We start from the raw sequence: 24,462 nt of genomic DNA, 5'->3' as shown, positions 1-24,462 counted from the left end.
AGTGTTTTAGTAAGTTGCGTCTCGTCTGGCTTGAAGGCAGCTTGATTTTTTTGTGCCCAGTCATCCCAGCCCCAGGGATGCGTGCACAGCTCCTTCTGTAGTTCTTGGAGAGCAGTCACTCCTGCTGTCATTTCGGATCAGCCCTGAGGCTAGTCACCCCCAAAGAGCGGCCTTCCCTGACCATGCCAAGAAGGAGCAACACTTCTGAAGAGGGAGACTCTTCAGCAAATACTTCTTCAGCAAACACTTCCTTGGAAAGTGGAGTTTTAAGCTGAAATTTTTTTAGAATGAATAGGACTAGATAAGAGAAGGGCTGGGATAGGAGCCTTTGGGACAGGAAATAACACCAGGGAAGAGCAAAGCTGGCAGATATGACCGGGGTCAGCATGTGCCAGACTTTGGAATGCAAGAGAAAGATTCTGAATTTTACCTTAAGTACAAAAGGAAATCATGTGCAGGTTCTAAGCAAGGGAGCAAGCAGAATGATCTACATAGTTGAAGCTCCCTACAAACAAAACTTCAAGCTGTGAACTTTCAAAGATGTGAATGTATGCTTGCATGTCCAATCATGTAAGTTCACACGTCTGGTGTACACTGTCCTGAGTGTGCATTCTCTCCAACTGGCTGAGCTTTTGTGTACTCACGTGTGCTTTTGCGTACAGAGTACAGTAAGGACAGTATCTTTATTCCAAGCACAGGATGCTGGAAGCAAGCATAAAGGCAGCGGTACACAGCTGACTGTCTTAGCTGGGTACCTAGGCTAACTTCGTTGGATTCATGAACAAAATGGACTTACGAACGTGCTCTCAGAACAGAACTTGTTCATATGTAGGGGACTTACTGTATTTCCTTTAAGAAAACCCCCGTGTCAAGCCTGTGGAGAGTGGCTCAGAGGGAGGGAGGGAAGCAGGGAGAAGTGAGGCGCTCACTGTGGGGATTCAGGTAAGAGACGGAGGCAGTCTGAACCAGAACAATCGTAACAGGGATGGACAAAGTGGAAGGAGGAGACAGGGAGGAGGAATGGATTGTGCTCAATTGGGGAACTGGCGTAGGGGTTTAGGGAGAATTATGAATTAAAGCAGCTCTCGTACAACTGATCAAACAAACAATCTGGTTAAAAAATGGGCAGAAGACCTGAACAAACGTTTTTCCAAAGACATAACAGATGGCCAACAGATACCTGAAAAGGTGCTCAACACTGATCATCATCAGGGAAATGTGAATCAAAACTACATGAGATATCACCTCACACCCATCAGAATGGCTATTATCAAAAAGACCACAAACAAAAAGCGTTGTCTAGGATGTGGAAAGAAAGGGAACCCTCGAATACTACTGTGGAGAATGTAAAATGGAGCAAGCACCATGGAAAACAGGATGAAGATTCCTCAAAAAATTAAAAATACAACTACCATATGATCCAGCAATTCTACTCTCAGGTATATATTCGAAGAAGACAAAGACTTTAACTCAAAAAGATTTATACATCTCCATGTCCACTGCAGCACTATTTACAATAGTCAAGATTTAACAGCAACTTAAGTGGCCATCAACAGATGAATGAATAAAGAAGATGTGGTACATATATACAATGGAATAGCACTTAGTCATAAAAAAGGAAGAAATTTTCTTCATTGGACTTGGAGGGTATTATGTCTAGTGAAATAAGACAGAGCAAGACAAATACTGTTCGATATCACTTACATATGGAATCTGAAAAATAAAACAGACTGTGAAGTGTGAAAGTCATTCAATCATATCCAACTCTCTGTGAACCCGTGGACTGTAACCCACCAGGCTTCTCTGTTCATGGGATTCTCCAGGAAAGAATACTGGAGTGAGTTGCCATTCCCTTCTCTAGGGGGTCTTCTTGACCGAGGGATTGAACCTAGGTCTCCTGCATTGCAGGAAGATTCTTAACTGTCTGAGCCACCAAGGAAGCCCAAAACAGACTAGTGATTGTAACAAAAAAGAAAGACTCACAGATATAGAGACAAAAACCAGTGGGAGAGAAAGGAGAGACAAGATATGGGTAGGGGATAGAGGGGTACAAAATACTATGTATGAAATAAATGAGCTATAAGGATATATCGTATACCACAGGAAATAGAGCCAATATTTTATAATAACTGTAAATGAAGTACAGATATTACTTTGCCAACAAAGGTTCATTTAGTCAAGGTCATGGTTTTTCCAGTAGTCATGTATGGATGTGAGAGTTGGACTATAAAGAAAGCTGAGCACCAAAGAATTGATGCTTTTGAACTGTGGTGTTGGAGAAGACTCTTGAGAGTCCCTTGGACTGCAAGGAGATCCAACCAGGCCATCCTAAAGGAAATCAGTCCTGGGTGTTCATTGGAAGGACTGATGTTGAAGCTGAAACTGCAATACTTTGGCCACCGGATGCAAAGAGCTGACTCATTTGAAAAGACCCTGATGCTGGGAAAGACTGAGGGCTGGAGGAGAAGGGGACGACAGAGGATGAGATGTTTGGATGGCATCAATGACTCAATGGACATGACTTTGGGTAATCTCCGGGAGTTGGAGAGGCCTCAGGGAGGCCTAGCGTGCTGCAGTCCATGGGGTCATAAAGAGTCGGATAAGACTAAGCGACTAAATTGACTGAACTGATAAATGGAGTAGAACCTTTAAAAATTGTGAATCACGGTTGTATGCCTGAAACATACAATATTGTAAAACCCATACCTCAATAAAAAACAATTTTTTTGAAAAAAAGAAGGTCTGACCTTTGTGACTTAAGGGGAAAGACCAGAGGAAAAAAAGCAGGTTTGGGGATAAGGTTGAAGTTGACTTTCAAAATGTTAAATTTGAGAAACTGTATGAGACACTGAGTAAAGAAGATCTCGGTGGAGCACTGGGAAGTTTCAAATGACTCTAGGTATTACAGATTTCATAGAATTTTTTTTTCATGGAAAACTTTTAATAAATATTATATCTCAATTTGATGTAGAATTTACACAAAATTCTATGAAGTGAAAATGTTGTTACTGATATTCTTTGTAACAAAGTAGGTCTAAATAGTTGAGTAGCATTTCATTGGCCCTGGTTCAGGAAATAATCCTGTTTGACACATACTTTCTCTACCTGATCATGTGTCGCTTATATTCAGTGTGGTAACAGGAGGACGAGAGCTAACCTACATCCAGCTTGTCGCATCCTTTTAAATATCTACCATGTGAAAACTGGTGGACTCGTTTCTCTCCACACCATATTCTGTCACTACTTGATCTAAATTCTTTTCCTTATGGAACCTCACTCAAAGCCATGGTTCTAATTAAATTGAGATTCCCTAGCTCTGATTCTCCTCTCCGTTCTGATTCCAAGTAAGCAACTGTTCAAAGACTCTTTAAAAAAAATTTTTTTAATTTAAAATATACTTATTTATTATAAATTAGATTATTTATTTTATAAAATAAATATATTTTATTAAAATACATTTATAAATTTATTTATAGAAATAAATTTTGGGGTCTTGGTTGTGTGGGCTCTAGTTGTAGTGTGTAAGTGTCTTGTTACAGAGCATGGACTCCAAAGCACAGGTTTGAATAGTCGTGGCTCATGGGCTGAGCCACACTGTGGCATGTGTTGTCTTCCCAAACCACGGATCAAACTGGTGTCCCCTGCATCGCAAGGCAGATTCTTAACCACTGGACCAGCGGGGAAGCCCTGTTCATAGACTCTTAGACATAATGGTTCTAAACAGCATGCTCTTCAAGCTCTTCCTTCCATCCCACAAGCCGCATCTCTCAGAAGAGTGGCATCGCCATCTAACAGGCTCTACCAGTCAGAAATCAAGGCGTCAGAGAGCTCCGCTCTTCCCTCAACCAATAACTATCTTACATATCCTTTCAACCTCTCTATTTTTCTACATCAGTCTCATTGCCCTAAGTCAAGCTAGACATCTGCAACAGCACCTCAACACACCAACCGTCCTCTAGTCTAACCTATCCTCCCAGTCATTCTCAAGTGAGGATGCACTCATCCTTTAAAACTGTAAGCCGGCGCTCAGCTCAGCGCTCTGTGGTAACCTAGCGGGGTGTGATGGGGTGGGTGGAGGGGAGGGAGGTTCATGAGGGAGGGTATATATGTAGACATGGAGCTGATTCACTTCACTGTACAACAGAAACCAACACAATCTTGTAAAGCAACTATACCCCCGATTAAAAGGGGAAAACCGCAAACAAACAAGCAAATGCCAATTTGATCATACCACCCTCCACTTAAGTCCTCTCCTTCAAGACTTATTGCTCCTTGGGGAGACGAGGGGATTGTATGCGAGTTGTGTGACAGCTGTTTTAATTCTTAACTCTCCCTAACCTTCTACATCAGTTCCACAATTGAGTATGATCAACTCTTCCTCCAAAATGTATCTCCAGTCTATCCATTCCTGTCTTCATTACAACGGCTCTGGTTCTACCTGCACCAAAGCAACGTCTGTCACACCTTCGTTTCTGGGAAATTGAGTGGTACATACAATCAGACAACCTACTATCTTAAGTCATGACCACGACCAACTCATTTAACTTCCTCAGACGGCTTCTTACTTCTGTATCAGACACGACCAAAGCCCCTTGAAGCTTCAGAACTCGATAAAATGATGGCACATTCAGTGAAGCTGCTCTTAAAAGGGCTGTTAGCTGTTGTCCAGATGTGAAGTCTAATCCATGTACTCCAGTTCCTAGAGATACCTGTTTGAAGAGTTACCCCTCTCTGAACAGGAAACAGATTTAATAGAACAGGTAAGGGAAAGGCCAAAAGTGAGAGAGAGAGAAAAGAATTGAGGACTAGTGACTTTGTTATCAAAATGTTATCCCTGCTCTTGAATTCACAAAGACCTTTTTACCTGGTTCTACCTAATGAATAATCTCTGATGTCAGTGTGAAAACAGAGGAATGAAGAAAAACTAATAATATAAAAAATGAAAAATGAGAAACAGTACCTGACTCAATCTCTACAGATGTAGTGTGAATTTTCTTTAAAGACCAAAGTGCTAACATGAAAATATAGTGCATGCAAAAGCTTATTAAAAGGCAAGTTACAACAAGACTTAATGTTTAATTCAGGTTTCAGTGTTTATATTAAAAACCTTATTCTTAAAATGATTCCAGTTCTCCACATCACAAAACTGGAAATAAAGTCAACTCTCACAAGCGAGTTTCATACATAATAAAACAAGACAGACTATGTACACAGAGAAAAATATGTAACATTATAAACAACCCATTTAACCACACTGAACCAAAACTATTCTTAACAGGAGGTGATCTTAAAATTTCTAATACTATTTTACTCTTAAAAATTAGATCAGTCATCAACAAAGAACAGTCATCAACCAAAGTTACTTAGAAATGTCAGACATTTAGAAATCTCAGAAAGGCAACATTACTTATCTATATAAAAAATTCTCTTAAACTGTATTTCTGTTATAAAAGTTACAACCATTACTTTTAGTTTATGAACCTTTAACATATCACACTCTGGCCAGAGGGCTTCTGACCTGAATATTAAATCGAATGCTCCCAACAGTTTAGAAATTGTCACCTAAGGTAATTAATTCCTTCTGGCGTGATGAATACAAAATTTGGCAAATAACTTTAAAAGCAAAATAATCCAAAGGAAACTATTTATAAAAGTCAATGTGAGAACAGTACCTGACACACACCAGGCAAAGAGGGTGATGAGCTGTGTCTGTTAATAAATGACCAACAGATCATGTTTTAGGTAATCTCATGCTAGTAATGTAATTTGAGTAAGTTCTATTTCTATTCTAAGTTACTTATAGATTTTAAATCATTATGTAAAAAATGTATCTCCTGACATATAAAAGCTTTTGAGTACTCTGATGAATCTCAAATTGTAAGAAGTTATTTTCTCTGTCATGTTGAGACAAAGAGTAAGTGATTGATAATTTAAAATCTAGACCTTCTTAATACCTTCTTTTAGAGATAATAAACTAAACAGTATGATCTAATTTGAGTAAAACAGTATTAGAAATTTTAAAATCACCTCCTACTAAGATAGAAGTTCTTATATTATGGCCTTAGGCATTCCCCAATAAAAGAGAAAGATTGGCTTTCTTAACAAAATTCATTTCTATTTAAAAGAAAACACACTAGGGCATATGCTGCAAAAGTTAAAAGCACCGCATTTTTAAAACTCACTATAAAGTTTCTAAATGGGCTTGCTGAATTTCTTATACTCAAAAACACTCTCTATAAAGTGTTTGTAAATACACATCTGCAAACTGCACATTATAAGACAATCCCTGTGACTAAAGAATATAATAATCAGTTAATATCACCTCTGGAGAAAAACACAAGTACATAAAGCATATACAAGGGAAAAAAACCCATTCAGTTTCAGAAGCTGGTACATTTAAAACAAAGGCTGAAAAATTCACTCTGCTTCTAGTGCCAGCTACTCAGGAAAAGAAAAAAATTCTGGGCTATAAAGATATCAGCATAACTGAGCACTGTTACAAATGGGATATTTATCTAAACGGTGCAATTTTAAGAATAGAGCTTAAACAGCTGTTAAGAAAAAGGGGGGGGGGGAAGCTTCCATTACCTATACTTGGGTTTGCTTTTCAAGTGAAAACCAATGTTAGAGACATTTATAAGCTCATGATAAAATCTACAACAGGTAGAGCTCACAATAGTTTCATTCATCCACAGAGCTTACTTAAGAACATTACCCGTTCACCATGGTTAGACTATTATGGACTGGACAAGCATTTGAGACAAAGGCCTTAAAGTTCTTTGCCCTTTAAGCGTTCCCTAAGAGCATGGCCAGGAAAACCCGCAGCAGCCACTCTGCAAAGCGGTATCGCTTCCCACGCTAAGTCGATGACAATTTTGTGACAAACCCATATTATTTCTACACGCCAAGGGCCTCTCCAAACAGATGACCACAGGGAACAGAAACAACACGTGGCCCGCAAGCAAACAGTGGCAGCAACCACCTCTAAATGAGCCAAAGAGAATGTGGTTTACCCCAAAGAAGAAATTCTTTTAAAACATTCTTGCTAAGACGACAAGAGTTACTGCTGCTGCAAATGCACACAGACTCCTTCCTGAAATTTCTTTCAAGTCTGAGAGTAGCCTCTGAGCAGAATGTCTTCATTCAGTGGTGAAGGACCATTAATGCTATAGTCTATTTTGCGAAATCTTGATATAGAAGGAAAAAAATAGTTGGCGGCTCCAATCCCGGTAGGACAGGCAAGATGCAATTGTCTAAAATAGCTTTACTCAACAACTTAGGCCAAATACCAAAAATATGAATAAGTCCAAAGCTGAAGATTTAAGATTCCTAACTTATGTTTAACATTTCTGACCGCTCTGATACAAGAGGGCAGAGCAAGCAAATACATCTACCCAAGTGCCCACTGAAACTGGGTGGGAAAAAACTTTGTGCTAAACATAGCAAAGGCAACCGGCAATAAAAGTTTAATAAATACCCAGGGGAGTCAGTGCAAAGGCTAAAGTCAGTTATGAGAATCTCTCATTAATAAAGTCATTCCTCTTTAAGCCTCAGGAATTTAATAAAATAGGATTATATACCCTCCACTACAACTGCTCACACAACTAAACAGTTCCGTAGAGAATAATATGTCTAAAACAGTGTAAATGTGACATATTTACATAGTATAGAATAGTTATCACAGGTATAGAAGACAATGTCACTGTTCCAAACTTAAGCAATGCCATATGTGTGTACCCACACGTGTGTGTATGTGTGTGCATGCGTTTGTAAATCAAAATGGGGGAGAAATGAGAGAAGCTATATGAATTCCAATTTCTCATCCTCTAAAGAAAAAAGCAAATACTGTCCAATTTAAAATCAAGAATACTAGTATCTCTACTATCTAGAACATAGGGAGAAACATATGAGAGAAACACATGAGACAAACATATTTCCATGTTTCTCTATATCTCTCTGTTTTCAGAGAGGTGATAACTTCAAATCACAAAGCAGCACATCTCATAAAAGAGGCTCTATCTTGGGAATCTGGGGGAGACTGACCTTTCACCATGGACCCTCCTGTTGACAGACTTTATTATCTTAACACTGATATTAACATGGTCTTAGTGCTTTACAGTTTTGTTTTCATTAACTTCGTAGGCTCAGAAAAGAGGAAAAATTTAACAAAAGGAAAACCGCCAGTTTGGATATCTATTAAGATACACTGCTATGCATACAACTGGGGTGCCCCGAATGGATGGAGATGTTCAACATTCAGAGCACAAGCCATCATTCTCATGAAAGACACGTCCCAGGGATGTGTCACTGTAGAATATTGAGACGAACATCTCAGTGAGGTGAAAATGGGAGATTAAACATTTATAGAGAGAATAAAACACAGGGTTATACAGAAGAGATAAAACTGCAAAGAATATCTAATTAAAATGCTATGTTTCTGGGCATCCAGTAATAAAGAGGGATTGATGTCACCCTTTCCCACCACCCTCTGGTATCTGTGAGGATGTTGCATTAGATCATTTACAGTAGAACATTTGAAGAAGATTCCCCTCGATTAGATCTCTGATCTTTTAGACAGAAAACCTTGGAATACAATTTTCAAATTCAGATTGAAAGGTTTCTAAGAAAATTCTACCTGCGGGGCAGGTGAGCTTCTAACAGAGGTGATTTCCCCAATAGAGTTCATTGTAAAATTTATAAGATGGTTCAATAAACTTGCTTTTGAGATATCTGGCTTTGAGTTTTATTAATAAACAGGAATGCAAAATGCTCAGGACCTTGACAAGGTTAGCAACAGACTGGGTTAGCTACCTGCTTGAGTGAAAACATCTGTGGAGCTATTCACCCATTTCTAGAACCAACTTTTGTTAAAATGTTCTATGTTCCTAGTGTTCTTGTAGGTACCAGGTACTAAGATAAAATATGCCATGGAGTCTGCTGAGGGTGAGCACAAGGAACTCAGAGACCGGTTGAAGGCAAGTCATGAAAAAAAATTCTACGAGCTGAAGGTCACATTGAGAGTAATGAGGCAGGTTTGGGCACGACGCGGGGGATAGGGAATAACCAGCGTCCTAGTTAATTAGAGAGAGTCAACAAGGCCCATCTGAACTGAGCTTTGAAAGAGAAACAGGACAGAATTTTGTAGGAGGTAAAAATCACAGAACTTGTTAATTAAAAGAGTATAGAGATGAGGAAAATGGGTGTGGGGTGACTTTGAGGGCTTTGCCTAGGACCTAGATAAATAACATCCATGGATGTTGTAGCCCTGAACCTATATAAACAACATCCATACTTTATAGAGACAGACCCCATCTCTTGTGGATGATGAAAACTGGACTTTAACTTTCCTTTTTATTTTTCTTACTAACTCTAACAAAAATCCTATTAACTCATAGTTACTGCAGACAATTGGACTTCAACAGGGGCCAAGCTGCTCTCCATCACCATGTTCTACGCCATTCTGCCAGACAGTATGCTTAATTTTCCTGAAGGAGACTTGAAAAGCTAATTCTCTGTTTCTCCAACGAGACCAGGACTGAACTCTAGGAAGCACAGGGAAATGTGAGTGGGTCATGGAGGGGCCCAGGAGCTAGGAGACCAGTATGGTCGGCCAGTTACAGACTGTTGTTTCAAGTGGCTGGAAGCAAACTGAACACCCCGTGGCAGGTGGGAGGACAGGTGACGACTAACTAAGTTCTAATAACCCTTCTAATAATCTTCCCAACCCAGGGATCGAACCGGGGTCTCTTGCATTATAGGCAGATTCTTCATCGTCTGAGCCACCAGTGAAGCCCTCTAATAATCCATACAAGGAAATAATATGCAACATCTAAAAAACTAAGTTTGCAATGACATGGAAGCTCTTTTTGTTGGAGAAACAAAGCAGCGCACAGAATGCTCATTCACGGTCCTGGACCCACTTCCCTGCAGATGCCAGTTCAGTTCAATCGCTCAGTCAATGGCAACCCCACGGACTGCAACACGCCAGGCCTCCCTGTCCATCACCAACTCCTGGAGTCTACTCAAACTCATGTCCATTGAGTCGGTGATGCCATCCAGCCATCTCATCCTCTGTCATCCCCTTCTCCTCCTGCCCCCAATCCCTCCCAGCATCAGGGTCTTTTTCAATGAGTCAACTCTTCACATGAGGTGGCCCAAAGTATTGGAGTTTCAGCTTCAGCATCAGTCCTTCCAATGAACACCCAGGACTGATCTCCTTTAGGATGGACTGGTTGGATCGCCTTGCAGTCCAAGGGACTCTCAAAAGTCTTCTCCAACACCACAGTTTAAAAGCATCAATTCTTTAGTGCTCAGCCTTCTTTATAGTCCAACTCTCACATCCATACATGACCACTGGAAAAACCACAGCCTTGACTAGACAGACCTTTGTTGGCAAAGTAATGTCTCTGCCTTTTTAATATGCTGTCTAGATTGGTCAGGGATGACTATATATATGTACGTGTGTAATCTTTTTTAAAATAAAATTACAGGTATGAGGTAGGGATTTGTAAAACTAATAATTAAAGGAGTTGATTCTTCAGTTTGAGAAAAGATTCTAAAACACACTTAAAATATATCACCCAGAGACGATCTTTTCAAAAGTTACACAAACACTGCACTTGGGAACGATACAGCTGTGTACATTTAGGTATTCTAGTGTGCTTCTGAGCCTTTACCCATAGTTAGAAAATGCTGACATATCTCGTTTCCTTTCACACCTAACACAGAAAAGGGTAGGAGATGCCACAGAGAACCACTGCTGGTCATTTAGCATTTCTGTGCCTCCTGAAGTCTATCCTAGCTGTCCTCTACTTTCAGACTCCAAGTAACCAAGGTCATATGGGGAAAGGCAGTCATAGCTGTCCCTCAAATCATTACTTAAAACTAGTCAATAGCATTAATGTAATCTTATTTGGTGAGCAATACACCCAATGCTTAGGTACAAATTTAATATTTTCCAAGTAAGATCTAAAAGTGCAAAAAAAGTAATTCAATAGTTTTAAAATAATAGATAATTTTATAGGTTGCCTCACAGAAATTAATCAAAAGTTAATTTTTCTATAAAAGTCTGCTATCTGTCTCTTAGCTGAACTGCCCTCTCTTCATTAGACAGGACACTACATGAGTAGTTCCAGCCACAGATTCCACGTCATTTCATCTTCACCCCACTTCACCCACAACCCAATTCTAAGTACTGGCATCCTTAGCCAAACACATAGGAGAAAGCAATGGCAACCCACTCCAGTACTCTTGCCTAGAAAATCCCATGGGCAGAGGAGCCTGGTGGGCTGCAGTCCATGGGGTCGCCAAGAGTCGGACATGACTGAGTGACTTCACTTTCACTTTTCACTTTCATGCATTGGAGAAGGAAATGGCAACCCACTCCAGTCTTCTTGCCTGGAGCATCCCAGGGACGGGGGAGCCTGGTGGGCTGCCGTCTAAGGGGTTGCACAGAGTCGGACACGACTGAAGCGACTTAGCAGCAGCAGCAACAGCAGCAGCCAAACACATATCTGCTCATCTCAATTACATGAATGGTCATTGTATCTTTCCCCGCTAGATGGCGAATCCACAAACTGGTTAACATGACCCCAAGTCAAATAAAATTTGGCTACATTCCCATTTCAAACTCCCAACTTTTTAATAAAATGAAAGAATTAATAAACTTATTTAGCAAAGTTGCAGGACAAAAAAGAAAACAACATATAAAATTCACTTGTGTCTCGACACACTAATAATCAACAATTGGAAAAGGGTGTTAAGAAAATAATCCTATTTATAATAGCACTAAAAAAAAACCCACTTAGGAATTAACCTAACCAAGAGGTAAGAGACTTGAACACTAAAAACTACAAAACATTGCTTAAAGAAATGAACAGAGACATGTAAAATGGAATCCCATGTGCATAGATTGAAAGACTTATTATTATCAAGATGTCAGTGCTGCCCAAAGCAATCTAAAGATCCAACATTTCCATATCAAAATTCTAATGGCTTTTTTTTGCAGAAATAAGAAAAAAATTCTAAAATTCATACAGAATCTCAAGCCAAAATAAGTTTGAAGACAAAGTTAAAGAAATCACACTTCCCAATTTCAAGACATATCACAAAGTTACAGTAATCAAAACAGTGTGGTACTTGCATAAAGACAGACATATAGACCAGTGAAACAGAATAAAATCCAAAATATAAATAAATAAATAAGCCCTCACATATACAGTCAAATGATCTTGAACAAAAGCATCAAGATCACTCCATGGGAAAAGCACAGTGTCATCAATAAATGGTATTAGGAAAACTAGATAATAACATGCAAAAGAATGAAGCTAGACCCTTATCTTATACCATATAAAAAAATCAGCAGGAAAAAAAAAAAAGAATTACAGACCTAAACATAAGACCCCCAAACTACAAAATTTCTAAAAGAAAAAATACTGAAAAAGCTTCATAACACTGCATTTGGCAAGTAATGGTTTCCTGAGTATGACTCCAAAAGCCCAGGCAACAGAAACAAAAACAGACAAATGAGTCAATATCAAACAAAAGTTTGTTCATCAAAAGATACAATCAAGAAAAGTGAAAGACAACCTAAGAATGGGAGAAAATTTTTGCAGATTATATATCTGATAGGAGGTTAATATTCAGAATATACAAAGAATTTCTACACAGTGACAAAAAGTCAAATAACCCAATTAAAAACTGGGCAAAGGACTTGAATAGACATTTCTCCAAAGACAATATACAAACAGAAAACAAAAGTATTGGAGACGTTCAACATCACTAATCATCAAAGAAATGCAAATCAAAACCACAATGAGGTATCACCTCACACCCATTGGGATGGCTACTCTCAACAACAACAAAAAAGAACACCAAAAATCCAAAGAACAGAAAATAGCAAGTGTTGATGGGGATATGGAAAAGTTAGAACTTTTGTGCACTACTGATGGGATTATAATATAAAATGGTCCAACCACTGTGAAAAACAGTTTGGCAGTTCCTCAAAAAATTAAAAACAGAATTAGCATATGATATGCAGCAATTCCACTTTTATGTATGTATCCCGAAGAACTGAAAACAGTACCTTGAAGAGATATTGCAAACCCATGTTCATGCAGCACTATTCACAACAGCCAAGAGGTAGAAGCAACCCAATGTTCATCATGGATGAGTAGAAAAGCAAAATGTGATATACACGTACAGTAGAAGCCCCTCAAAATTCATACATTAGGTGTGTAGAGCCCTCTTGGATGAGATTACAGCTCCATTAACCCCTTCACTACAAGACGATACTATAGTAAGTTGGCAATCTGCAACCCAGAAGAGGGCCTTCACCAAAACCCAACCCCAGTGTAACCCTGATCTTCCAACATCCAAAACTCTGGGAAATAAATTTCTGTTGTTAGTAAGCTACCCAGTCTGTTGTATTTTGTTACAGCAGTCTTAATGGATGAAGACATAGATGGTGGATGAACCGTGAGGACACTGTGCTCTGTCCTCTGACATAGCAGAAAGGACCCACACTGTATGATTTCACTTCCGGAGGTCTCTAAGGTGGTCGAATTCAATAGATATATAAAGTAGAACGATGGTTATCAGGGGCTACGGGAGGGGACAAACAGGTGTATTTAATGGGTATAAGAATCTCAGTTCTGCCAGATGAAAAATCCTGGGGACCTGTTTCATAGCATTGTGAATATACATAATATTACTCAACTGTACCCTTAAAAGTGGTTAAGACAGTAAATTTGGGGGTCTTCCTGGTGGTCCAGTGGTGAACACTTTGTGCATCCACTGCAGGAGGCGAAGGTTCAGTCCCTGGTTGGGGAACTAAAATCCCACATGCCGAGTGGAGCAACCAAAAAAAAAGTATATTTAATGATAAATATTTTTAAGAAAAAAAAATATATAAAGAAATCCCAATCTTTTATTATTATTTTTTTCTTCCTTCTAAATAGGGAGGGAGAAAAGAAATGGGAGGAAATGTTTTCATTGTGTGCAGATGTGTGCATTTTCATTTCTGGTGCATTCCACACATGCCGGTTCCACAGACGGAGAACAGAATTTAAACCTTGAACATGAGGATCTGAGATTTCTAAAATGAGAAAAGCCTACATGTCAGGATGTTGACCTTTAGGATTTCATTTCCAGAGAAGAATCCTGCTCATGGTAGGACATTTCACGGAAATAGCAAGAGCAATCAATCTGGGTTAATAAGTGCTCTTGCCCACAAACAACTGAAATAGACACTGGCAACTTAAAAGGAAAGAAATGTACAAAGGTATGGGGGGAACTCACAGAATCCATATTAGGGCTGGAGATCCAGTTTAGAAAAGAGGAGGAATTTCCATGTCTGGGAAGCCAACACCACATCCAGGCCACACCCCGGGATCAGCTTCCTTAAGACGCCAAACATACAGTGTCCAGCCACCAGCCTACACCTGGCCCCGTCACTCCCTGCTACTGAGCCACCTCCAACTGCTGCTATTTCTGCATCATTTCCTTGATGTCCAAATCCAGGGCGCTTTCATTTGGTGGGAAATCTCAAATGCTAAAGGCAGGATTTTCAAAAACTAAAGGAGAGAGAGGGCAATTGTCCACACTGGTGAGCAAACAGCTTAGCAGCTATGAATGTCTCACAGGCCTAGCTCGTCCAGTTTAAAACAAAGTAGTAAAATTTCCAGCCAATTCAGGAAACAGGAGAATCTTGGTGCTTACTGGATCCTGTCATTTGCAATACAGCAGGTTTCCACAGGTTATCCACCCAGATAAGACCACTCATAAACTGTCCCTGGGCAAAGAAAGGGGCACAGAAGCAGGTGGTTTGAATGAAGCCATGGTTCACCGCCCCCTGATTCTTTTGTTTTTGTCAAAGTTGAATTTACTGGACCTTGATAAAAGCAGACACTGTCTTCAAAACTGCTGCCAGAACTGACTATAAAGACAGAACGCACACACAACATTGCTGTCACCACCACTGTGGGAATGACTCTGCTCAAGCAGAGAAGATGCCATTCATCCGGCACAGTTAATAAATATGGAAGCCTCTAGCCAGCTGCCAGCCTACCTGAAAAAAAATTCCATAAACTCCATAGGGCAAAGGTATACAGAGATTTAGAAAGTCATAAAGAAGTGAAGATAAAGAAAAGAAATTAACTTTATTTCACTTCCCATTCCTTTTTATTCTTTAAACACATTCCTCTACGCAAAAGGGCCCTGAAGACTTTGGCTTTTATGGTGACAAAGCAAAGATGTCTCTACCTCCCTCCTCTTAATAGGGCTATGAAACAACAAGGATTAAAAACAGCTCCACTTTTAAAATAAAACTAGGAGACGCTGATAGTCCTGAACCACATAAGCAGCAAGTGGGTAGAGAAATGCAGAGACAAGTAGAGAGCAGAGGATGGTCACACTTCAGGGTCTGAAGAGGCAACATCAACAAGAAGTAAGCTGCATTATTATATAAGAATAGAGGTTACTATTTTTGTGGATTTTTTTGTGTCATGATCACATATTTTATTAGGGGAAGTATATGGTAACCAAGGGTGTATCCCACTCACGATTACAGAGTCTAGAAAATGGATCAATAATTTTGTGCCTGCAGACCACAATGAGATAAGTTGAAAATCTGTAAACTGTACAATTCAAAATAAAACTGCTAGGGACTTCCCTGGTAATGCAGTGGCTAAGACTCATACTCTGATGCAGGGGGCCCAGGTTTGATCCTTGGTCAGGGAACTAGATCCCACATACATGCCACAACTAAGAGTTTCCACATGCCACACATACCATAACGAAGATGGAAGATCTCGCATGTGGCAACTGAGACCCAGTGCAGCCAAATTTATAAGTAAATATTAAAAAATAAAAGAAAGCTATTAGTTAAATAGTGCAAGAAAACTTAAAACAAAAATCCAGTGGTTTTGCTGAATTCTGTTCCTCAGATTCTATTCCTCAGATTCTGCAGCTGTTAAAATGCCTTTATTCTAGTCTTGTAATTGAGTGGTAATTTGGCTGGGTATAAAATTTTAGGAGTACTTTAGAAACAGTCACAAATATCCTGGGAAGTAAAATAGATACTATCATCCTTTGTGTAAAGATGAGAAAATTGAGGTATAAAGAGATGTGACTTTCAAAGGCGTCAAGCCAACACAAAGCGGTTCTAGAACTCAAATCAGTGTCTAGCACCAGGTTCAATTCTCTCTTCATGACATGCAAAGATGCCGGGCACAATCTTTATGGCTTTATGTTTCAACATTTCATTCTCTCTCATGTTCATGGACACCCATTTCCTTTTGAGCCACCAAAAGCACTGTTACCCCGTTTCTCCATTCTAGTGACAACCCAGTTCTTTATTTCACCTTAAGTACCTCCACACTGTAGCCCCTCCTCCTTCTCCAAGCCATCCTTAAAGAAGTGCAATGCAGGTCTCAAAATAAACACTGACTTACATACTTAGAGCTCTGGCAGAAAGCAAATCCTAACTACTCATTAGAGAAATTTCTCAAAAAATTTTTTTAACCTAAGGAATAAGAAGGAAAATAGACAATTAGTCGAAAACGCCTTCATTTTCTCAATGCCACATACAGCAAGAAGGCATCTGATATATTTTAGCTGTTCATAATGACCCAGAAGAGCCTAGCAGGCTCTTGGGGTCGCAAGAGTCGGACATGACTTAGCGGCTGAACCACCATCACCAATGATCCATCTGGTTCATGATAATCAAAAAGCAAAACGCTGACTTATAATCAGGTATTAACAGTTTTAGAGAAATAAATATTTAAGAACATACCCTTTTCATTCTGTCCCCAAAAATGTATGAATCAAAAAATATGCTTTAAAATGTAGAACACAATAAACACGCATATACACAGCTTCTCTTCCCATCCCCTTGTCTCAAAGCAAACAGGAAGACATAGTCTGTGACCTTGGACTCACACGCCCACTTAACTTCACTATTAGTTTTGTGGACCTGAATAGGTACTAGGTGAGGAGGTCACAGTCTGCACTGAAAAACCCCAACTGCACCCCAGGCAAAGAAATGATGTGGTAACAATCTAGCTACTTACTCCACAGTATTGGTCATCATTAAATATCTGAGGTGGCAGAGGGTTGCCCTGAGCAGGCTTCTTCTCCGGGGGGATGTTCTTATACATCCATTGCCTCTGCTCTTCTGACATTGTGATGTCCACCTCCTCAAACTCTATCTTGTTGGCTTCCAGAAATCTAACCACATCCTGCTGTTTCTTCTTTATCTGCAGAGAGAAGACAAATACATAAGGAGAAACGCTTCTCTGAAACCATATGTACAAGTTTCCCATATGAACTAGATTTGATTGCTCACTGCCAAAGGCCACCTAGCCACCCCTCCCAAAAACAGAGTTGATTTTTGCAGACCCCACACACCACCCACTCCCTGGTTATCAAAAGGATGGCTAAGCAAGCCCTGACACAGTGATTTCTACACAGAATTCTGGGGCACATCTCAGACGGTCTGGGAGGGACAGACTAGGTCTGAGGTGCGAGATTCACTTAGCTTTCTGGGAGCCATAACCACTCCCCCTCCCACCCCTCGAAGTTGACAGGTACAGTCACAAAGACTCCCTGTGCCCCCAACCATTTGAAAACCACATATAGCCCATCTGAGATGTTGACACTTCACTGATTCCTGGGAGCGGCCACATTTTTATTCCCCTCAGCAGCCTCTTTCAGATATTCCACAGCTGTAGCCACTGTCATGAAAGCATCCTTTCATCAAATCACAAGAGGAGAAATGTTCTCCACTTCTAAGGTGAGAGTCAACACCAAGGAACACCTTACTTTGAACTCCCTTTCTTAACCCTTCTTGTTTCTCTGACCTTTATGTTTCCTTCCAGTCACTAGGGGTCAGGTATGCCCTTGAAGAGCTGCAAACACCTGTGCAGGTTTTCCAACTGTTACAAATCTTTGTCATTTAAGGTATGTATTAACTAAGATGGGGTAACAATATTCAGTATCTTCAACACAGCATATAAGACATGAGCAAACAGACGTGCTTTTTCCAAATGATTCTGGGAAATATGCACAAAAAACAAACAAGGGGATTCCCGAGCAGTCCAGTGGTTAGGACTCCATGTCCTCACTGCTGAGGATGCAGGTTTGATCCCTGGTTGGGGAACTAAGATCCTGCAAAGCTGAGATGCAGCCTTAAAAAAAAAGAAAAAAAAGAAAAAAAAAAAACACCTTAAGAGGTGAAGTAAATGTTATAATGGCTAAAGGAAAGAATCATTTTTGAGAAGTTAAGCAGCTAGAAAGACCTCTCAACACACAAAAAATAAAATGCTGAAGAACAAACCTTCACATACCGATAGCCCCCACCAATCCCTCCCCAGCCCTATCCCACCAATCCAACTCCTCCCCCAAGGCTTCGGTGACATGTTTCTCTGAGGTGGAGGTCTGTTAAATGCCAGGAGGACAGAGGCATTGGGAGGCCCATACCTTATATACGGAAACCCAGATCACTGGGTTCAAGTCTATGAATGAATAAGGAGATGGCATAATTAGTACAGACAGAGATCAAAGGCTGACAAAATATGACGTCTCTAAGCTCAATATTATAAAAGGAGAGAATTACCATGTGGTTGTAAATCCAAGTTGAAAATGCCATTATCTCAATTTCTTGAATTAAGCCATTTCTCAAGTCTGAAAAAGTTAACTTTTCCTCCTCACTCATACTATTTCAGAATATATGTTACTTTGTAACTCCAATGTGCAAAACGTTATCAGCCATCCTACTTAATTTTCCCTTACAACCCTACCAGGTAGAGTTCATCATCCCTGAGGTTGAAAGTGTTCACCTATTTTGATCAAAGTCCTAGTGGGTGTTCTCAAGACAATCATGTCATTGTCCTAAAATCCTTGTTCAGTGGACCCCCACTGATCTTTGTAGAACAAACAAAAAGTTACCTACAATTCTACTATCCAACAGTCACTGCCAAAATCTAAACAGAGAAATGGGTCTGGATTTAACGCCCCTGTTTGGAGCTCCTGCTGCTGCTGCTAAGTCACTTCAGTTGTGTCCGACTCTGTGCAACCCCATAGACGGCAGCCCACCAGGCTCCCCCGTCCCTGGGATTCTCGGGGCAAGAACACTGGCGTGGGTTGCCATTTCCTTCTCCAATGCATGAAAGTGAAAAGTGAAAGTGAAGTTGCTCAGTCGTGTCCGACTCTTCACGACCCCATGGACTGCAGCCTACCAGGCTCCTCCACCCATGGCATTTTCCAGGCAAGAGTACTGGAGTGGGTCGCCACTGCCTCCTCCGTCAATCACTCATAAGTGTGATCAAAAATGAAACTTATCTTGGTTTTCCATATACATGATACGGGCTTCCCTGGTGGCTCAGATGGTAAAGAAACTGCCTGCAATGCAGGAGACCTGGGTTCGATTCCTGGCTCGGGAAAATCCTCTGGAGGAGAAAATGGCGACCCACTCCAGTATTCTCACCTGGAGAATCCCATGGACAGAGAAGCCTGGCGGGCTACAGTCCATGGGATCACAAGAGTCAGACACAACTTAGCAACTAAGCCACCACCACCTCAATACTATTTTAGGACAAAGCCCTATGAATGAAAGCCAGGTGAAAGGGTAAAGACGTTTTTCAGATTCCTGAAGGACTCAAGCTAAAAATGTCTTTCAACACAGTCATCTCAATTTACATTCCTCAAATTACATTCTTCAATGTACATTAGCAATGTCTAGGAGTGTCCATGTCTCAACATCCCTCTTCCTTAAAACCAGGATCTGCAAGCTGTATTGAGGAATACTAAAATTCAGATGGCACGGGGTGATGGATGTTAACTAAACTTACTGTGGTGATCAACTCGCAGTGTATACATACATCAAACCATTATGCTATACACCTTAAGCTTATACAGTGTGGTATGTCAATTATACCTTAATAAAACTGGTGGGAAAATGGTCATTACTCTAAGAAGAAAATTCAGATGCATCATTATATCCTATCAACCTTCAGGAAGCAAAGGACGGGTCATCACTCACACTGGCAATGGCTGATGGTAGCACCAGGAGCTAACTGCAATTATATCTGTATTTTAAGAGAAAATCAGGAGAGGCATGACCAGGTTAATGTGCAAAGAGACCACTTTAACACTATGCATCTTAGAAAGAAATAAGGAGGGACTTTCCTTGCGGTCTAGTGGTTAAGACTCCACACTCCCAATGCAAGGGGCATGGGTTCTATCCCTGGTTAGGGAACTAAGATCCTGCATGCCATATGGTGCCACCAAATCATAAAACACCTGGATACTTTCTAAACCATTTTTTTAATCAATAAAAAAAGAGGAGAAATTCTGTATGTACTATTGACACTGCTACGAAAAGTTTCCCAAGATTTATAAGTGAAAAAAAAAAAAAAGCAGATTTGTTTGTACACTAAGCACTTTTTTAAAAAATAGAAAAAAAATAGGAACGTATCTATATTTACTTGTATTTTCATTTCTTAGAAAAATGGCTGAAGGTTATATAAGAAACGAACAAAAGTGGTGACCCAGGGAGCAGGGCATGAAAGAGGGGGAGACTGAGAGCAAGAGTTAGCCCTCCATGGATGTACATTTCTTTGAAAAATGTGAATGCATCTATATTCACAAGATTAAATACAACAAATTAATTTGAGAGCGAAAGAACGTCCCATAGAAAACAACCTGAAGGGGGATGGTAGTCCAGGTCCATAGAGAACTGGGGCACTTTACATAAATCATGCTTCCTAACAGGGTGTGAAGCCGGACTCTGAGCATTTTGTTGCTTGCTGGCCTCCTTGACTCTTTATATGTATTAAAAAAAAGGAGGAAAAAAAAGAGCTCTAAATCCTGGTTTCTTCATTTACTGGGTGAGTTTGAGCCAAGTTACCTCTCTATGCCTCAGTTTTTCCATCTTTAAAATGGGAATAATAGTATTACCTACTTCACTGGATCACTGTAAGGGTTATACTTAAATGATGTATAGATTACAATACTGCCTGGCACATAACGTCTAATGTTCCCAATTATTATTGTTGAGTTTGCTATTTGACATCACATAAAAAAAAATCTTTTAGAATGCAGTATCAGTTTTTAAAAAGTTCACTTTTTTGAGACAAGGTGAATCGAAATCTATTTTGCTTTAACAAAATTTTAAAAAAGAACTAAGGTCACAGAAAACTGATACGATAGCAAATCAACCAAATAAACAAAAGGGAGAGACTTACCCCAGAGAAGGAAGTTTCAAGGGGATGTTTGATTATAATATTAGCCGCAGGAAGGAAGATGAGTCACGGCATTAGGGCTGATTTTGAGATTTATCAGGTGAATGTGGTGGGAACAGTGGGAGGCTAGGGATGAGCGGCAGGGACGGGCAGGACCCGGGAGAGGCTGGGGTACCAGGTAATGGAAAGGCTGTTCCCACAAGGCAACAGGAAGCCATCAAGGGCACTGTACATACTGGCATAAACCCAGGGTTCAGATAACAATAACACACACCATCACTTCCTTGACAAAGAGCTTTCTTCTTTACTTCAACTGTCCTGGAACAAAATACACCTTACAATTAATATTAAATGAAACTGGGGAGGGAAACTTGTGAAAGAGAACAAGTAAATTGTGGGGCGTCTGTCACTTCCTTCACCCCCGTGTCAATTTAGCCTTGTAGCTGTTTTTGTTTTTTTAACAAAAACACAAGCCATGGCAGATAATGCTAGTTATTTACCCAGTAGCTAATCTCCCATTCTTTCTTAATAACCAAAGACTGATTTTATTTAAGAAAGCAATGTGGGGAAAAAAAAAAAAGAAAGAAAGCAATGTGCTCAGCTACAAAAACTTGTTGACTCCAACTCCTCCGTAGCTAGGGGCAATCACAGAACACAGTGCTGCCCAGGGAGATGTGAGGTGGCCACTCCTTGGAAAGGCTCCACTTAATGAATGAAAAGACCAAGCCCATTTTGCACCTATTCATTGGAAGGACTGTTGCTGAAGCAGAAGCTCCAATACTTTGGCCACCTGATGCGAACCAACTCACTGGAAAAGACCCTGATGCTGGGAAAAGAGTGAAGGCAAAAGGAGAGGGGGTAGCAGAAGATAAGATGGTTACATAGCATCACTGACTCAGTGGACATGAACATGAGCTAGCCCTGGGAGATACTGGAGGACGGAGGAGCCTGTAGAGCTACAGTCCATGGGGTTGCAAAGAGTTGGACGACTTAGTGACTGAACAACAACAACTTCTTTCTCTCCTGCAGAAATGCACCCGTGGTGCCTGGAGGTACAGAAACTATTTGGCAAATGTGAAAACCAATGCCTTATGCAAAAATGGTGGTGGTCAAGCAGAAGAACAGAAACCTGAGTCCTTGGTATTTTACAGCTGCCACACTAGTCTTATGCAGCCCAAGCTAACCTTTCACTATTAGACAAATAAATCCATAATTAGTTAAGCCACTCTGTAACAACTTTTCTACAGCTTGCATCCCAGTGCAATGCTGTTTGGTAAAACTCTTAATTGCTCCATAAAATGTCTTCGGCAATACTGTGGTATGATGGGTTGAAAATAAAAGTTACTATTGCAGAGCAGAGTCTAGAAATAACAGCTGTAAGGCATAAATTTCACATAAGTGAAATGAGTATCTGTCACTAGATGAATGGATGAATTTTCCTTTTCTTCATAAAGCAACAACAAAGCTGTTGGACCTAAAATAGCAAGATATCTACAGAAGCAGGAAAGTTGCATTTCACCTTATCATTAACCAAACACCATCACATGTCATCCAAAGCAATGAAAGGGAAGTTGTTCTTGTTCAGCCACTCAGTCATGTCCGACACTTTGTGACCCCATGGACTGCAGCACACCAGGCTTCCCTGTCCATCACCAACTCCTGGAGCTTGCTCAAACGCATGTTCATTTAGTCGGTGATGCCATCCAACCATCTTATCCTCTGTTGTCCCCTTCTCCTGCCTCAATCTTTCCCAGAATCAGGGTCTTTTCTAATGAGCTGGCTCTTCGTATCACGTGGGCAAATTACACTGTTAAATCTCTCAGGCTTTAACATAGGGAAGCCCTCAGGCCAATTCTAGCCCACAAAAACAATCTTTTAAGTGGTTGAAAAAAAGCCAAAAGAATAATGGTATTTCATGACATGTGAAAATTCTATGAGATACCAATTTCAGTGTCTATAAATATAGTTGTAGGCACCTTCCTGGGGGTCCTGTGGTTAAAACTCCACACTTCCAGGTCAGGGGCCGCAGGTTTGATCCCTGGTTGGGAGCTAAGATCCTACACGCCCTGAAGTATGACCAAAAAAAAAAAAAAAAAGTAAAAAAAAAAAAAATTGTATCGGAAGACAACTACATCCATTCATTTACATACTCTCCAAGGCTGCTTTCCACCCTAGAAAAATTAACATAGTTGAGCTTTAAAAACAGAGGCTGTATGTATGGTTCCCAGGTGGCTAGGTGGTAAAGAAGCCACCTGCCAATGTAGGAAATGCAAGTTCGATCCCTGGGTTGGAAAGATGCCCCCTCGAGAAGGAAATGGCAATGCTCTCCAGTGTTCTTGCCTGGAAAATTCCATGGACAGAAGCACCTAGTGGGCTACAGTCCACTAGGGTCACAAAGAGTCAGACACAGCTGAGCACGTGGGCACATCGTGTGGTTCCCAAAGCCTGAGGTATTTCCCAACTGCCCTTTTCAGAAAAAGTCTGCCAGCTCTGCACTAGGTCACAGATCCTCATTTCTGGTGCAAAGCTCACTTTCTCGGGGAGGCCTTCCCTGACCACGTTGATTTTGTATTTTCCCCAGCCCCCACCGTGCCCCCACCGTGCCCCCACCAACCCCACAACCCCCTACTCTTCCTTCAATGCTTTATTTTTCACCATAGCACTTAGCATCTGATGTATCAGTCCATTTTACACATGTGTTTGTCTACCTCTTCCTATCAGAATACACATTCCACCGGGTCAGGGTGTTTTGCCTGCTGTTGCGTTCACTGCTGTATCCCCAGGTCTAGAATGTTATCTGGCACAGAGAAGACACTCGTTAAGTGGTTAATGGACAGCCAGGACTTTCACTGATTCATTCATCATGAGGATGAGATACCTCAGGTACCACCCTCTTTGGAGAGCCCTCTCCAGCTTCCTCAGCTGAAGTTTTATTAGTTACATTTATTACAGTTTTATTTATCTGTTTACTTGTTTTTATGCTCACTTCTCCCTCCACAGTGTCAGCTCTCTTTAAGCACACGGCCTGGTGCACAGGAGGCGCTCAGAAAATATTAACTGAGTGGATGATTAAAGAGTTATTGCCCCAGTGCTGAACGTCAAAGCTTTTCAGGTGACATTCAAGAGATCACAATGAATTGATAATTTAATCTAGGAACAAATGGAATTGAAGTTTAACCAAACAGGAATGTAGATCAAACACCAATATTTTTCAATGAAAAAT

The 24,462-nt window shown here is 40.4% G+C and overlaps 1 protein-coding gene across 1 annotated transcript in view; it reads right to left on the bottom strand.

Moving 5' to 3' along the window:
- The window catches only part of SH3BGRL2 (SH3 domain binding glutamate rich protein like 2), a 71,952-nt gene that overhangs the window by 8,376 nt on the left and 39,114 nt on the right, over positions 1 to 24,462 (bottom strand). The window contains exon 3 of the mRNA XM_061131541.1: positions 17,070 to 17,255. Within this exon, the coding sequence (XP_060987524.1) occupies positions 17,070 to 17,255 (186 nt within the window). The remainder of the gene's footprint in view (positions 1 to 17,069; positions 17,256 to 24,462) is intronic.

The sequence above is a fragment of the Dama dama genome, chromosome 28, assembly GCF_033118175.1.
Source record: "Dama dama isolate Ldn47 chromosome 28, ASM3311817v1, whole genome shotgun sequence".
NCBI lineage: Eukaryota > Metazoa > Chordata > Mammalia > Artiodactyla > Cervidae > Dama > Dama dama.
Note: the sequence above shows the minus strand (reverse complement) of the source record. Positions and strands in the feature narration are given on the sequence as shown.